The 16896-nt window shown below is 32.8% G+C and overlaps 3 protein-coding genes and 2 pseudogenes across 4 annotated transcripts; 1 reads left to right on the top strand and 4 right to left on the bottom strand.

Annotated features, from left to right (window-relative positions):
* Window positions 1-290: 290 nt before the first annotated feature.
* On the bottom strand, window positions 291-998 carry LOC149885151 (uncharacterized). The gene has a single exon (XM_090094638.1). It carries the CDS (start codon window positions 996-998, stop codon window positions 291-293), a length of 708 nt encoding a protein of 235 aa, XP_089950764.1.
* A 1398-nt stretch (window positions 999-2396) lies between these two features.
* Window positions 2397-8093, bottom strand: LOC145188538 (uncharacterized; annotated as a pseudogene). The gene is made up of 6 exons (XR_016454987.1): window positions 7991-8093; window positions 4289-4527; window positions 3926-4156; window positions 3528-3760; window positions 2721-2880; window positions 2397-2605 (listed from the first exon to the last, which is right to left on the bottom strand). The product of XR_016454987.1 is annotated as an uncharacterized LOC145188538 (transcript).
* LOC149885150 (uncharacterized) lies at window positions 5292-7546 on the bottom strand (annotated as a pseudogene).
* A 2988-nt stretch (window positions 8094-11081) lies between the features above and the next one.
* On the bottom strand, window positions 11082-13808 carry LOC149885149 (uncharacterized). The gene is made up of 2 exons (XM_090096231.1): window positions 13151-13808; window positions 11082-12849 (listed from the first exon to the last, which is right to left on the bottom strand). The coding sequence occupies exons 1-2, from the start codon at window positions 13755-13757 to the stop codon at window positions 11453-11455; spliced, it is 2004 nt and encodes a 667-aa protein (XP_089952357.1). The 5' UTR covers window positions 13758-13808; the 3' UTR covers window positions 11082-11452.
* On the top strand, window positions 13719-16469 carry LOC149885148 (uncharacterized). The gene has a single exon (XM_090096230.1). The coding sequence runs from the start codon at window positions 14844-14846 to the stop codon at window positions 16188-16190; it is 1347 nt and encodes a 448-aa protein (XP_089952356.1). The 5' UTR covers window positions 13719-14843; the 3' UTR covers window positions 16191-16469.
* The last annotated feature ends 427 nt before the right edge of the window (window positions 16470-16896 follow it).

The raw sequence follows: 16896 nt of genomic DNA, 5'->3' as shown, positions 1-16896 counted from the left end.
ATGAACTATAAATGTATGTTACGTTCGATGCACACAAAAGCTATAAATGGTAGCCGTCAAACAGGATATGCTGTAACAACCTGATCTCAAAAGTGAAAAAATCGATGTTCGGGAAACCTCTGCATCCACATAAATTCGGATAAATAATCAGCAACCATTTCGCGGTTAGTTGGCCCCATCATTGATTTAAACTTAGATTTGGCTCAACACCACATAGCTTCCACGTGATTTGTCGTCACGCCTGTCTGCGGATCTACAAAATTGAGGGTATGGTTAACGGTCCCATGTAATTATGCAGGAGCTTGCATATCATTATATGCTCTCCACATGTCACTCCAGACAATAGAACCAGGAAGTATCCATTGATGTATGATTGGAATCAATGTTGCAGCATCGCGATTTTGGACAGGAACTAAAAAGCCTTTCTTTGTTGCAGGTTCATATCCACCAAATATCCACTGCTGCGGGATTATTCTACCAACTTGATATTTTCTTCGACAGAAAACAGATTCATCTACTTCAACAATACACCCTGGACCGCCAATTGGATCAGGGTTATTGAGGAAATATGAGACGCAAATATCTCTGCAAAATTGATTCCAATCAACAATGGTGTCATCGCTTCCAATATTTAGTTCTTGCCTTATATCGCTTATTGATAATCCCCGACTCTTACCCGCACTTCTACTCCAAACGTATGTTAAGCCTAATACTTGCCACAAGTGTAGATGGGATTTCTCAAAGAAGCTGCCTTTTCTTATACTGAAGGTTCTTTTGCAGCGCTTAACTGGACATCTCCAAATGACTTGATCGATTGATCTATTATGTACTTGTTGTGTGCAGGGCACGTTACATACACTACAATTCATCCTTTCAGCGAGTAAACCATAAGTTCTGCACCAACGAATTGTAGCTTCTAAATTGTATTTGAATTTTGCTCCTATTTCTGTTAAGGAAAGAGAGTCAAAATCGTTTACTGTTGGTCTTCGAAGGGCCATGATATTTATGTAAATGAATTTACAAGAAATCTATTTATGAAACATTCCTTTTTATACGACAGGCACGATGAAAATAAATTTTTACGGGGGGTTTAACTAAAAGTATGAGAAGAAAAAGTCAACAGTTTTAAATATAAATATTTTTAATATAAACAATTTTATACTATCAAACTTATTTCAGTATATAATCAATAAAAGAATTTTACAACTTCTTTGATAAATATTTCAAAAGATATTTTAGACAACAAAGTAATAATCCCAGTTAAAGCAAATTTGCGTGACAATTTAAACTTGAATGAATTCTCAAAACGTTCCATAATTGGAAATCTTTGTTATAAAGTATAAAAACCAGGTAGCTGGTACTTTAAAATGATAACTTTTAAAACAAAAAAAGTAACTTTTCAAGATGGTGAATATTAGGGATTTTTCGTATATTTCTGTACTTTCAACTTCAGATTAGAGCACTTTCCGTTGATTTTGAGACCTATGTTTTTATACGATTCTTAATCAGCATAAAATTCTCTATCAGAATCAATCATAAAAAAGGGGGGTGCGAAAGTCGAGTAGCGCCATATATATATATATATATATATATATATATATATATATATATATATATATATATATATATATATATATATATATATATCCCAAGTAGCAAACAATATTGGCGCAATATTGGCGTGATATTGTTTACAATATTGGCGCAATCTTGCAAACTATATCGCGCCAATATTGTAATGTCAACATTTTGCCAATATTGGCCAATATTAGCGATACAATACTGCGCCAATATTGTTAAATCAATATTGGCCGATATTGGCGATACAATACTGCGCCAATATTGTTAAATCAATATTGGCAAAATGTTGACATTGCAATATTGGCGCGATATAGTTTACAATATTGACACAATATTGCGCCAATATTCGGGATTTAATACTGACCAATATTGGCGTAATATAGTTTACAATATTATGCCAATAATGTAAACTATTGCATTGTCTGTTATAGATTTTTATTATTATATGTATATTTTAATAAAATACAATATTGTATTTTATTAAAATATTGTACTATAGTACCAATTTGCGTTATTCTTTTGTGTTAAGCAATTAATTGTTTAACCCGAAGGAATAACGAAGGCTATTAGATTGTAACTTGAGTTATAGTCTAGGAGGCGACAATAGAGGAACCCTTCTAAAAAACAAGATTTTTTAAAATCTAATAATAAATTTATTAATGGTTATAACCAACTGATACAAATGAAAAAGAGAAAGAAAACCAAAATATAACAAAACCAAACACTCAATGCTATTTAAATACACTTTTCTTATATATATATATATATATATATATATATATATATATATATATATATATATATATATATACACACTACTGCATTATAGTCTCACTATCAAATAGTGGACATTGAATTTCAATATCTTGTCGAAAATCATTTTTATCGTTCAATAGTGGACGTGGCTCAGTTGTGGTTCTATTCTTTCTTCCACCGTCTCTATCAATGGCCGTGGCCAGAAAGCTACCAATTCTTTCTTTAATGTTTTTGTCATTAGCATTTTCAAACTTTTTTTTTATGGCAGCTGTAAACAAATTTAAATTTAATAATGTTAAATAAATCATAAATAAAATGTAATTTGACACATTATTAAATTTGTAAATTAAACGAATAAGAGGATAAATAATTATATAAATTACCTATAACCACCTTGCATGACGTAAGTGCCGAAAAAGATTTCTTTTATTTTCTGCCATACAATGAATATAGCAAACATACTTCTTTGGCCATTAGCTGTTTTAAGATAGCCGTAGTGAGTTGCTTATAATCGTCTCCTCCAACCGATGCAAGGAAGTTCATCTTAAATAATAAAAAAAAAAAACAAATATTATTTAAGAAAAAATAAAAAATAAATGTAATTGATTTTGAAAAAGATGCATGGTTACATAAGTGTGTGTGTTTCATACAGGTTTCCCAATGTGACAATGTTTTGTTTATATAATGTGATATTTAAATATGATATAGAAGAAGAAAAGCAATTTGTTACTAATAGACCCATGAGGTCAACCTGTTTTGCAGATCAAGATGGCAAATTTTTACAAATGTTTTATTAAGTGATAATAACACTAGGAAAAAAACCATACAAAATTCCTTTCAGGTTTATAAGCTTCTCATACCCTTACCCACAGTTATACAATATTAATAGATTTTTCATTCACCAGCATAGGTTGTCTTTGCCACACACAAAAGCGGACCTTAAATTTGCTAAAGTGGGGCTTCATATGACGCTAAGATTAGTAGACTCATTGCTCTACTAAATGAGCTAACTGTGCATAAAAGTTAAAAATCACAACACAATTTAGTAAGTATACTTTATATAAAGCATTTAATTCCATATCTAAATTAAATAAATGTATCATATATATAAATGTAAAGTATACTAATTTTAAATGCACATGGAACTGTTTCTAAAAACTATTAACGGATATTAATTCTTTGATACGTACCAAAGATTCATAGGTGTCTTTATTCCTTAATTTTTCATCCAGGTCTAGAAGATCTTTTTCCTCTCTAACCGGCAAATAATTCCATTGCATTGATGGGGATGGTCCTGCTATGCTCTGATTGCAAACTGTAGGAGGCAACACTAAACCTTTTTCTAAATTGATTAGACGAGTGTTTATTTTTTTCAAATCATATTGAATGCCGACAAGCAGATCTAAGCTTTTCTTCTCAAATGCTGCAATAAAATATGTAAAATGACATAAATAAAAATGACTGACTATGACTTAAATAAAAAGAAAATAGATTAGATCTAAGAACACACAAAAAAAAGGAAAAAAAGGTATAAACAGTACATTCAATTAAACATTCAAATAAATAACCCATCTATGTAATTCTTTACCAGCAAATCGGGTGCCTAAAGCAGCCACAACAGTAGCCAAGCTCTGGTCAGGAGAGGGAGATATTGGTTGATAATGGTTCGATATAGATGGTTCAATATATTGAACAGCATTACAACCTGCTAACTTTTTAGCTGGAGGCATGGGAAATTTATCGTCACTTTCAACGGCCATTTCAGCACTTGATGTAAACTCTAATGTTTCCATCTGTTCTAAAGCAGTTTTATAACTGTCTAAAAATATATAAAGTAAAGATGAATATAGCTGTTCACATCATTAGCATCTTGCACAAATGAAACCTAAAAGACAAAGCAAGACTAAACACTAAAACAAGCAAAAATGACATAGTAAATAACAACGATTACCAGAATAATAAAGAATTCTTATTTTCAGATGTTTCCAGTTACTTTCAGGAGTAAGTGTGGCTTCCCGAATTGCAGCTGAAAGGCGAGATGATCGTAAGTGATTTGGCCAACACACCAAACTTTCACTGATCAGCCATGATGAACAGATAACATCCATGGCACACATACCTTTTTTTTTTTCATCAAGAAATTCAGCAACAGCAAATTTTTTAAACTTGGTTGCCATCCTTAACTTAACCCTACAATATGTGTATGTAAATAAAAAAAAATTAAAAAAATAAAAAACTAATTGAATTAAATAAGTAATTTTTTAAGTTTAGTGGTTCCACACTTGTGTGGTCAGCGTAATTAAATAAAGAAAAAAACAAAACTGTTTAGGTTCTATCTTTTTTAAGTGCATTCTTATTGGTTCATTTTTTTTAATCATGAAACTCGTTGTTTTATTTTGTTTTTAAAATTTTGGTGATTTTAATTTCTACGAGTTTCAAGTTTTTAGCTAATTACAATGGGGCAAGAGTTTTAAATGTTTTCACGGTATATGGAAAGGTAAATTATGAGGTGATTTATCAAATATTTTAATGCTGGAAACAAGGAGACTATATACTCTTGAATAAAAGAGACATATTCAGATTGAAAATACTTAAAACACTTGTTTGAACTGTTTTATGCTGCCCTTCCGTGTTATATATTTAAGTGATTTTATTTTGTTTGATTCTTGGATTGAAAAAAGATTTACAAAAAATAATAAATTTAATGAAAAGCCTATAATCTACTTTTAAAAAATACATAACATTAATAGTTTAAAAACGTAAATTTTAGAGAAAGCTTAAGAAACGCTATTCGTTAGGATCTCTCCTTAACTATGCTGAGATGCAACACTAAAAAAAATAAAATTTAATTGGTACTATTTAATTTCATATTCATTTTTATATATAAAAAAAAGAGTTTGTTGACTTGCATATTGCAGTAAATGTACAGTGAATTGTGTAAATTTGCTTTTTAAGATAAAAAAAACTACTGTAAACTTAAACTCAACCTGAAAGCAAAATCTACTTTAGTGAATAAATTATTATCTCTTTCTATAAAATAATAAAATATATAACATTAGAATAGCGTCCTAACATTTGAAGTATGTTTAGTGGCCCCAATGAAGTAAAGCAAAACTAACAAAATAGTTTTCTCTAGGTAATAATAGGCATTTTTTCAGTATAGAAGTTATAGGAAAAGCAAAAAATTGATCAGATAGTTGACTAACTCTAAAAACATTGAGCAAAGAAGATTCACAAGGATAGGTGTAGAAATTTTCTTTTAGTCCAAAAACACGTGTAATTATCATAACATCGTCAGCATCAATAACATTTTCAATAAGGACAACTTTTCCATTATCAAGTAAAGCACAGTTGTTGGAATTTGCAGAAAAATATGAGAAACCAGCATATTCAACCTTTAGATATTGCTTTCCATAGTATCCTAACGTAGGACCGTTGCTGTGTATCCTTTTCAAACTTACTATCAGGTTCATATTGCGACTAACATATGTGTTGCTATCAACTCTTTCTGACAAACGTCGACACAACTGCTGCAGTGGCATGTGACCACTTCTTAATAATCGTTTCATAATGGCTAAAGCATTTTCAAAAGGAAATGCACTGTACTCATCAAGTGAGCCATACTGTCTTACATCATCACAAATGTGACAAAGGCTATGCATTGTGTAGCTTCTGGAACTGTTGCCATATAATTCTGGCATTTGCATGACAAATATGTTTAACAACTTTTCTGCATAATCAACATGCGTCCAACGCATATTTGGATTAGCTAAAATACTAATTGCAACATGCAATAACATAAAATGCTGGTACAGATTATTGGTAAGATGGCTTCGTAATACTAAAGGCCCAAGGTAGCACAAAAATAACCGAAACTCTGTGGCTTTCCATCGATCAATGTCCTTTAGTGATCTTGGCTTACGTGCAAATTCAACAGTAACATTAGCTGCAAAATTTTTCAAGCCATTTGAAATTATATCTGCAATTTGCGTGCTTATTTTTACTGCACGTTTTCCACGAATCCAATGCAGAAGTAATTTTCGTGTGGCACCAAGACAAACTAGATGCATATATTCAAGTGGAAATTGAGAAATGTGACCAATATTAAGCTCTAACAGTGGGGATACTGCATCTGGTTTGTGATGCTGAACTTGTTGGAATAAAGCAAATGAAGCATCTGTTCTCTTCAATGCATTTATATCAGGAAATACAGTTCTATTATCTAACCTAGTTCCCTTTTGAATGCATCGCTCACAACCATAAAACCCATTATGTCCTTTTATACATTTAACAAAAGCACGTGCCGGTGCATCACACACAAAGCCTTTAACATGTATGGTAAAGTGATTTTCACCTATAAATAAGCCTTGTTCCTTCAAAACATTGAATTCAGCAACAAAACTAGCCAGAAAAACAGCTGAACTTTTTGGTTTGCTGTGCCACAAAATATGCTAACTACAAACGGTTTATAAATATTGTCGCCAAGTGTAACACTGCAAAGCATTGGCCAAAACTGTTTTCCTGAGCTCTTATACAAAGGCAACCCATCAATGCTAAACAATAAATTGACTTTGCAGCTTTTAATGCTGTTAAACACTGGTAAATTAGTTAACTGATGTTTCAAACCAAAACAAACAAACTCTGCTTTTTGCTCATACATGTCTTGCATGATAATAATGTCAGAACTGCTTTTTGTTTTCAATAAGGTTCTACTATCTTTGGGCAAATCTGGATGTTGTTTTGACAAGATCTTTAGTAAGTCTGATAGAACACTATGTGTTACTTTGTGTTTGACTGACCAACAAACAAGCAGTTCTTTCAAATTAACCTCATCCTCAGCCTCTTCATCGTCACTGGAACAAGAAGGATAATAGCCTTGCTCATCATCAGTTACATTACAGTCATCATCGGCATTGTTAGTCAAATTTGAGGATTGGTTTTCATCAAAAGGTGATATGTCACCAAACTCAACATTTAAGGGTTTTAATGTATCTTCAACCAAATAATTGTTATAAGAGTTTTGAGATAACATATTATGATTAATAGATTGATCACTAAAGTTTTTTGTCCTGTCAAAGTCACAGTTAAGTAATTCATTCCTATTATCAGCATTACTTGCTGAGTGAATTTCTCTTAAATGTTGCTTAACTACTCTTTTGATATAATGTGATTTAGCAGATCGAGTTGAACTTATTGATTTTTTCATTACCTATAAAATTGCATGACACTATAGCATAAAAAAAAAAGTAAAATAATTATATATATATATATATATATATATATATATATATATATATATATATATATATATATATATATATATATATATATATTCAATATATTATACCAGAAAAACAAATATAGGCAGTATTACAAAATTGTTATTGGTTATACATAAATTGAAAACCTTATAATAGTTAGAAAATAAAGAAATTAGATTAGAAATGAAGAGTAGATTAACCTAAATCTAAATTTAATAATACCTTATTTAAAATTTATTAATTTAAGAACTTAGTAATGTGTAAATAATTTACTAAATTATATGACGTATTTATTACTTAATTGAATATCTTTAACACAATAAATAAAATGCAAAAACTATATCTTACAGATGTAACCAACTCAAAAAATTTTCATATAAAAGTAAACTTACTATTTCAATTTTGATACTTATATTATAGCAATATTTATCCACTTCTTCTCGTGATGCAATCTGTTTTAAATTGATTACAACCACCTCTTCTCGTGATACAATCCATAAATTTTCAACTAAAAGGATTTCTTTACTTTTACCACTTCTTCTCGTGATTCAATCTGTAAATGTTTAATTAAGAGTACTGTGGACATTAAAGGACAAAACCAAAGGACATTATGAATATCAGATGTTACGCATGCGTACCAATATGTAAACTGCCAATATTGGCCATTATTGGAGTAATATTAACGAAACAATAATGGGCCAATATTGGCAAACAATATTGCACCTATATTCGCATAGCAATATTGGCCAATATTGGCATGCCAATATCGCGCCAATATTGGCATTCCAATATTAGTAAAACAATATTGGCGTAATATTGGTATGCTAATATTGGCTAATATTGATATGCCAATATTGGCGCAATATTGTATATCTTGGCCAATCTTGGCCAAGATACCCAATATCGCGCCAATATTGCGCCAATATTGTTTGCTACTTGGGATATATATATATATATATATATATATATATATATATATATATATATATATATATATATATATATATTTAGTATATGAACTTCAATAAATACGAATTCTCTCAATACTAATTTTTTATTTTATCTAAGAAATTTTCGCTAGATTATTGATACTAGCATCTTCAGCTTTAATTACAAATATTATTAAATTAAATTACAAACAAACATTAACGGTAATGTCACTTTTTAATGGCTTCTTTAAACTTCGCTTTAGTTGGGCTTCTTTAATATTTGGTAGGTATAAAAAGTATGGCGTCCAGAATTGCGTTTTTACATATTGACCGTCATCTAAATTCATACCTCCATTTTTAGGTCCGCATTTGTTGAACTGAATTTCGATTGCCTCTCGAACTTTTCTTTCAAATTTTTTGGGTTCTACTTTTAGCGTCTTTACTTGATCCCATTTTATATTACCTGAACATTTAATTTTATGATGGCCAATTGCATATTGTTCTAATTTTTCTTCAAAAACATTTTTTTGGTGTTGTTTTGTTCTTGTTGCTATTTTCATTTTTGTTTCACCGATGTATTTTTGTTTACACTCGCATTCTATTAGGTATACTCCGGGATGGCTATTTGATGGTAGTTTTGTTTTGTTGCGCGAAGTTAGTAAAGATTTAAGATTTGCACTGGATTTAAAGACTGCCCTGTAACCTGCTTTCCTAAAGATTTTTCGAAGTTTTGGTGATAATACTGGGATCCACGGTAGTGATATAGTTGGCATAGTTGCTTTGTTGTTAGATAAAACTATTTCATTATTTGAGTGTCGTTTTTTTATAACAATATTTGCAAGGTCTTGTAATTTCTTCTTTTCGTATCCATTTTCAGCAAACACATTTATTAGGAAATCGATTTCTTTATTTAAAAATTTTTCAGAGCAAATTCATAAAGCTCTATGAATAAATCCTTTAAATATTCCTTCCAAGATTTTTGGATCGTGGTTTGAATTTCGAGAGGCAATCGAAATTCAGTTCAACAAATGCGGACCTAAAAATGGAGGTATGAATTTAGATGACGGTCAATATGTAAAAACGCAATTCTGGACGCCATACTTTTTATACCTACCAAATATTAAAGAAGCCCAACTAAAGCGAAGTTTAAAGAAGCCATTAAAAAGTGACATTACCGTTAATGTTTGTTTGTAATTTAATTTAATAATATTTGTAATTAAAGCTGAAGATGCTAGTATCAATAATCTAGCGAAAATTTCTTAGATAAAATAAAAAATTAGTATTGAGAGAATTCGTATTTATTGAAGTTCATATATTAAATTTATTCAACTCTCATACAAGATGTCGTCATTTAAAATATATATATATATATATATATATATATATATATATATATATATATATATATATATATATATATATATATATATACACTACCGTGCAAGTCTCCGCTCATTTGTAATATTTCAATAAAGTAACAAAAGTTTGCAAGAAAATTGCGTTTATTTTTAATTGTTTATTAAACAATGAATTAGACAGTAAATACAATACATTTTAGGATGATTTTAAATATATAAAATCAAGAAAATGTTAATATACAAAGTTGTAAATGTTAAATTTTATTTTCATCAATATGAGACCCCTTGGAGCGTATAACAGCAGCACATAATCTTGGCATTCGGGCTAATAATTTATTCATGGTTTCCGCTGTTATCTCATTCCAAGCTTTTTGCAAACGTTCCCATAGCATTTGCTGATTAATAAAAGATATTTCACCTGCTTCTCTGATCTTCCGATCCAGTTCATCCCACAACTTTTCGATGGGTGATAGATCTGGTGATTGAGGAGGCCAAGTCATAATTTTGCAAACTTTTCCCCTTTCTTTTAGTTTCAAATAATTTTTGCATAATCCAGATCCATGTTTTGGATCGTTGTCCTGCTGCATGATGAATCCTTTCCCAATTATACGAATACCAGATGGAATCGCGTGCTTAACCAAAATATTATGGTACATATGTTTATCCATGGTAGATGTGATTTTAACTAAATCTCCAGTTAACCCATTGCCAAAACATCCCCAAAGCATAATATTACCACCTCCATGTTTTACAGTACTTTGTATACATTGAGGAAGCACTCTTTCATTAGGTAAACGCCTAACATGCACGCGACGTCGGGTGCCAAAAAGTTCGAACCTACTCTCGTCTGTCCATAGAACTTTCTTCCAATCTTCTAATCCCCAATTTTTATGCATTTTTGCCCATTCCAATCTTTTCTTCTTATTTACTGCCCTCAACAAAGGTTTACGTGCAGCAATGCGTCCAATTAAGTTGACTGATCTTAGTCTTCTTTTTACAGTATCAGTTGATACTGGCTTTACCCTTGTTTTGTTGAGTTCTGCTGTTAAAATTGTGGCTGGAATTTTTCTATTTCTTTTGCTGGACACAACAATAAACGTATCTTCTTGCCGTGATGTAACTCTTGGTCTTCTAGAACGTGATCTGTCACTGTTGGAACCAATATCATGCAATCCACGGTTTGTAGATTTGGGGTCCTAATATCAATGAAATACCCTATGGAAACCCTTTTAAAGGGTGATAGTGGATGTCATATGGAACACAAAACGAGTGATTTGAAAATCCTGGATTAAAATCCAACAGACTTATTTAGCTTTGAATGTTTTACTACGAAATACCCATACATTTTGGCTATGAGTAGCCCAAAAAGTTTGTTGAAAAAAAATTTTTTTTGCATTTTTTTTTTACAAAACACAACATATTAGCCTGTAAAATTCAAACCAATATTCTTTAACTAATTTATTTTCTAAGTGAGTTTGTTTTCAAGTTCTGTTACAACCTTGGATTTACATTAATGGATTACAGAGAAAAGGCATGTTCTGAAGAAAATTTTCTTTTCTGAAAAAAATTAAATTCTCTTGCTGTTGTAGTCAATGACACATTTTAAAAGGTGACTGGCATAATCTGGGTGCAATGGATCTCTCTTAAATCTCTCCCAGTGAGATTTGAAGTTGGAATGTAGAGCTTCTGTTGCCTGCTCACTGAAGAGGCCGAGTCCAATTTGTTTCATCTTGATGAACTGTGGCACGTGGTAAAACACTGCATGCACTTTGGGAGTCACAGAAATAGGAAGGTTGGTGTAGCTAAGTTTGAACTGTTCAATCTTGGATTCATAGTCAGGGTCCAGGCTTTTTCCAAAGCACGAAGTGACCACTGTCTTGAATAGTGTGAGTGTTTGAATGAAGCCAAGAGCTGGACTGAAACCTTCTTTTTCTGAAAGCTGTTGAAGCTTATCCAGACCTCTTAGAAGCTTCATGCAATCGTTCCCATTGAAATGCCCCCCATGGTAAGGCTGGATAGGGATATGAAGTGATGGAGGCCATTCCTTGGCCCTTGGCCACATGTTGCAAAGATTTTTAAAGATGTGGTTCACAACTCCAAGTAATAAGTGGAGCTCCATTGGTGGAATAGCCTCAAGGACAAACTTGTCATCTTGAAATTCAATCAAAGGCACATGAATGACATTTTTGAATTTCTTCGACTTTCTTGAATCTCCTCCTGCCTGGATGTATTCAGAATGCTGTCTTCTGATCTGGCCAAAAGTCCGAAGTTGTCCACAATTTTCAAGACCTGGAGATGCAGCATCACACCAACAACAAGGGTGCTTGCTACTGTGAGACTGAATGCCACAAAGAATGTTGGCCAGCTTTAGGTCGCAAGAGACAACCAAAGAACCTGTTTGGCATTTTTCTTTGACTTGAATGAGGTCGAAAATGGCCTTCACATTCTGGTAACTCTCAGGAGTGTTTTGTGACAGTGCTATCAGCATCTGCTGCTTAATACTCGTTTTTTTGGTTGATGCTGGTGCCATCAGCTTGATTGTCTTCTGTACTGGGCTGTGTGGAGGAGTCTGATCTTCTTCCAACACAATGTGAGTGAAGCTCACTTTCAGAAATGATCCACCACCATCAATCCCGAGTTTTAAAATGGAAGATTCTGATAGTTTTCGTGATGCTCTGAAAACATCACTGAGATTGCTGAGGCTCTGGCAGTGCACAACTTGACATGTTTGACCATTCTCTGCCAATCTGATGTTGCTGACCATGAACTGATCATTAAGTTTCTGGCCGGCTTGAGCAAACTTCAAAGGAAAACTTGGCTCCACCAATCTAATTGGGCTGATTTGATTTAGTGCTGAACCTAGTTTTCGCATGCCATTGTTTGAAAGTCCTGTATTTTGCTGAATTTGAACCATATTTTCTGTTGTGAGTGGTTCTTTGAATAGCTGCTGAGCCGATGACGGACCTTTAAAAACAATAAAATAACATCCATTAGGAAAAAAAATATTTATTCTTGCAATGAGAATGATTTAAAGTAAAATTAAGTTGATGAAATAAAATAGAAGCAGGGTAATTAATTAAGAGATAAATTTTCAATAAAAGCAGTTGCAATTAGCATTTTAATTAATATAAAAGCATTCTGGTTTCTTTTTCTCATAATTAATTATTACAGGTCATAAATTAAATGTTTGTGAATCAACATTTTGAGTGCCTTTAATTTAGCATAATGATACTATGATAATTAACTAGACAATAGAAGTAATTACCTCTCCTCAATGGCAAAAGTTTTCCACAAGGCTGACTGAGTCTAATAGTGCCATTTGGAGATGCGCTTTTGGTTGCTAAGACTGCTGCAGCCACTTGCTCTGCACCTACGGGATCATCTGTGGCCATTCTTCTCAGGTTTTCATGGCGAGTTCCAATGGTGCAGTTGTGAGGAAGTCCTCGGCCAATAATTGACAAGCACTTTGTGCAGCGCTTTTCAGAACTCTGAGAAGTTTGCTTTGGAATTTTTTCTTCGGATTCTTTGACTTTGTCAAACGGATGCTTCTCCTTTCCTTTGATCTTGGCAATTTGGCATAAAAGGCACTCACAAACTGACGAAAGTCTGGTTGTAGGTTTGATAGAAATTGACTTGAAGTCAAAAAGTTTAGGCACATGATTGATTTTTCCAGCACAATGTTTTCCAATTTGAGATCTGCATGAAACACAAGTAGCCAAAGGCACTCTTTCATCACTGAAATCTATGTCTGTTTGAATCAGTTGAAGAATTTTCAACTTATAGTTTTCAGTCAACTCTTGATCACCCTTTTTCATGCATATAACACAAACAGATTTTCTGCAATCTTCATGAGTTTTTGCAAATGTAGGCATCTTTAAATTTATTTAACACATTGACCGCCAATTTTTTTTTCGTAAAATGTCCAAAAATTGTTTTCACGTTTTTAGGTTTTATTCAATATAACGTGTCAAAATATAATTGTTTCATTTGTTTTGAAATTTTTTCGAGGTGATTTATTGTTTTTTTGATGTGCCAGCCACCGGTGGTCAACGTGGCGCCAATGGTAAATCATTGGAATACCTTGGTGCCGGGCACCGGTGGCTGACACGGCGGTCAACGTGTTAAAAAGCGCTCACTGTGTTTACATTTTGCTTTCTTCTTTGAATAATTACTGCCATTTCCCGAAAAATTTATTGGCCGGTAATTTTTTAACCGAGGGGCAAAGTTCGAACTTGAGAATTTCTCATGATACATCGGAACAGCAATAAGATGCATATTTGGATAAAAGCTTTTAAAATAAAAAAGTTTTGTTTTTATGCATTACATTTTATATTATATATATTGTTTAAACAAAGCATGTCTTGTAGCATTTTAAGCACTTAAATAGATCGCATTATGGTATGCAAAAGCTTATAAACTTCTTGACCAAAATTATGCTTTGGATGTTAATGAGGGATTTCAAAACCCTTTCCTTTGGGCTCCCATAGGCATGCACTATCACCCCTTAAAAGGATTTTTATAGGGTACTTCATTGATATTAGGACCCCAAATCTACAAACCGTGTAGACTCAGTCAGCCTTGTGGAAAACTTTTGCCATTGAGGAGAGGTAATTACTTCTATTGTCTAGTTAATTATCATAGTATCATTATGCTAAATTAAAGGCACTCAAAATGTTGATTCACAAACATTTAATTTATGACCTGTAATAATTAATTATGAGAAAAAGAAACCAGAATGCTTTTATATTAATTAAAATGCTAATTGCAACTGCTTTTATTGAAAATTTATCTCTTAATTAATTACCCTGCTTCTATTTTATTTCATCAACTTAATTTTACTTTAAATCATTCTCATTGCAAGAATAAATTTTTTTTTTCCTAATGGATGTTATTTTATTGTTTTTAAAGGTCCGTCATCGGCTCAGCAGCTATTCAAAGAACCACTCACAACAGAAAATATGGTTCAAATTCAGCAAAATACAGGACTTTCAAACAATGGCATGCGAAAACTAGGTTCAGCACTAAATCAAATCAGCCCAATTAGATTGGTGGAGCCAAGTTTTCCTTTGAAGTTTGCTCAAGCCGGCCAGAAACTTAATGATCAGTTCATGGTCAGCAACATCAGATTGGCAGAGAATGGTCAAACATGTCAAGTTGTGCACTGCCAGAGCCTCAGCAATCTCAGTGATGTTTTCAGAGCATCACGAAAACTATCAGAATCTTCCATTTTAAAACTCGGGATTGATGGTGGTGGATCATTTCTGAAAGTGAGCTTCACTCACATTGTGTTGGAAGAAGATCAGACTCCTCCACACAGCCCAGTACAGAAGACAATCAAGCTGATGGCACCAGCATCAACCAAAAAAACGAGTATTAAGCAGCAGATGCTGATAGCACTGTCACAAAACACTCCTGAGAGTTACCAGAATGTGAAGGCCATTTTCGACCTCATTCAAGTCAAAGAAAAATGCCAAACAGGTTCTTTGGTTGTCTCTTGCGACCTAAAGCTGGCCAACATTCTTTGTGGCATTCAGTCTCACAGTAGCAAGCACCCTTGTTGTTGGTGTGATGCTGCATCTCCAGGTCTTGAAAATTGTGGACAACTTCGGACTTTTGGCCAGATCAGAAGACAGCATTCTGAATACATCCAGGCAGGAGGAGATTCAAGAAAGTCGAAGAAATTCAAAAATGTCATTCATGTGCCTTTGATTGAATTTCAAGATGACAAGTTTGTCCTTGAGGCTATTCCACCAATGGAGCTCCACTTATTACTTGGAGTTGTGAACCACATCTTTAAAAATCTTTGCAACATGTGGCCAAGGGCCAAGGAATGGCCTCCATCACTTCATATCCCTATCCAGCCTTACCATGGGGGGCATTTCAATGGGAACGATTGCATGAAGCTTCTAAGAGGTCTGGATAAGCTTCAACAGCTTTCAGAAAAAGAAGGTTTCAGTCCAGCTCTTGGCTTCATTCAAACACTCACACTATTCAAGACAGTGGTCACTTCGTGCTTTGGAAAAAGCCTGGACCCTGACTATGAATCCAAGATTGAACAGTTCAAACTTAGCTACACCAACCTTCCTATTTCTGTGACTCCCAAAGTGCATGCAGTGTTTTACCACGTGCCACAGTTCATCAAGATGAAACAAATTGGACTCGGCCTCTTCAGTGAGCAGGCAACAGAAGCTCTACATTCCAACTTCAAATCTCACTGGGAGAGATTTAAGAGAGATCCATTGCACCCAGATTATGCCAGTCACCTTTTAAAATGTGTCATTGACTACAACAGCAAGAGAATTTAATTTTTTTCAGAAAAGAAAATTTTCTTCAGAACATGCCTTTTCTCTGTAATCCATTAATGTAAATCCAAGGTTGTAACAGAACTTGAAAACAAACTCACTTAGAAAATAAATTAGTTAAAGAATATTGGTTTGAATTTTACAGGCTAATATGTTGTGTTTTGTAAAAAAAAAATGCAAAAAAAATTTTTTTTCAACAAACTTTTTGGGCTACTCATAGCCAAAATGTATGGGTATTTCGTAGTAAAACATTCAAAGCTAAATAAGTCTGTTGGATTTTAATCCAGGATTTTCAAATCACTCGTTTTGTGTTCCATATGACATCCACTATCACCCTTTAAAAGGGTTTCCATAGGGTATTTCATTGATATTAGGACCCCAAATCTACTAATCGTGAATCGTTGTAGAGCATATCTCACACCTGATTCGGATATTTTTAACCTGGAAGCAATTTTTCTATATGAATAACCTTCTTCACGTAAAATACATATTTTGCCACGAAGTTCTTCACAATATTCTTTCTTTACTTTCACCATTTCTCAAATTCTTTATTAAATTCAAGACATTAAATGCGCACACTAATGCCATTTTCAAGTATAAATATAAACATAAGTCTATTAAAAGCAACCAATTAAAATAACTGAAAACATCCTTACCATGCCGGAAAGTATCATGCTACTGTCAAACCTAAGCTTACAAAAAATATTTT

This window comes from Hydra viridissima, unplaced genomic scaffold, assembly GCF_058129835.1.
Source record: "Hydra viridissima isolate aposymbiotic clone 2 unplaced genomic scaffold, HvirCarnegie_v1 scaffold_8, whole genome shotgun sequence".
NCBI lineage: Eukaryota > Metazoa > Cnidaria > Hydrozoa > Anthoathecata > Hydridae > Hydra > Hydra viridissima.
This window is presented reverse-complemented; position numbering and strand designations above follow the sequence as displayed.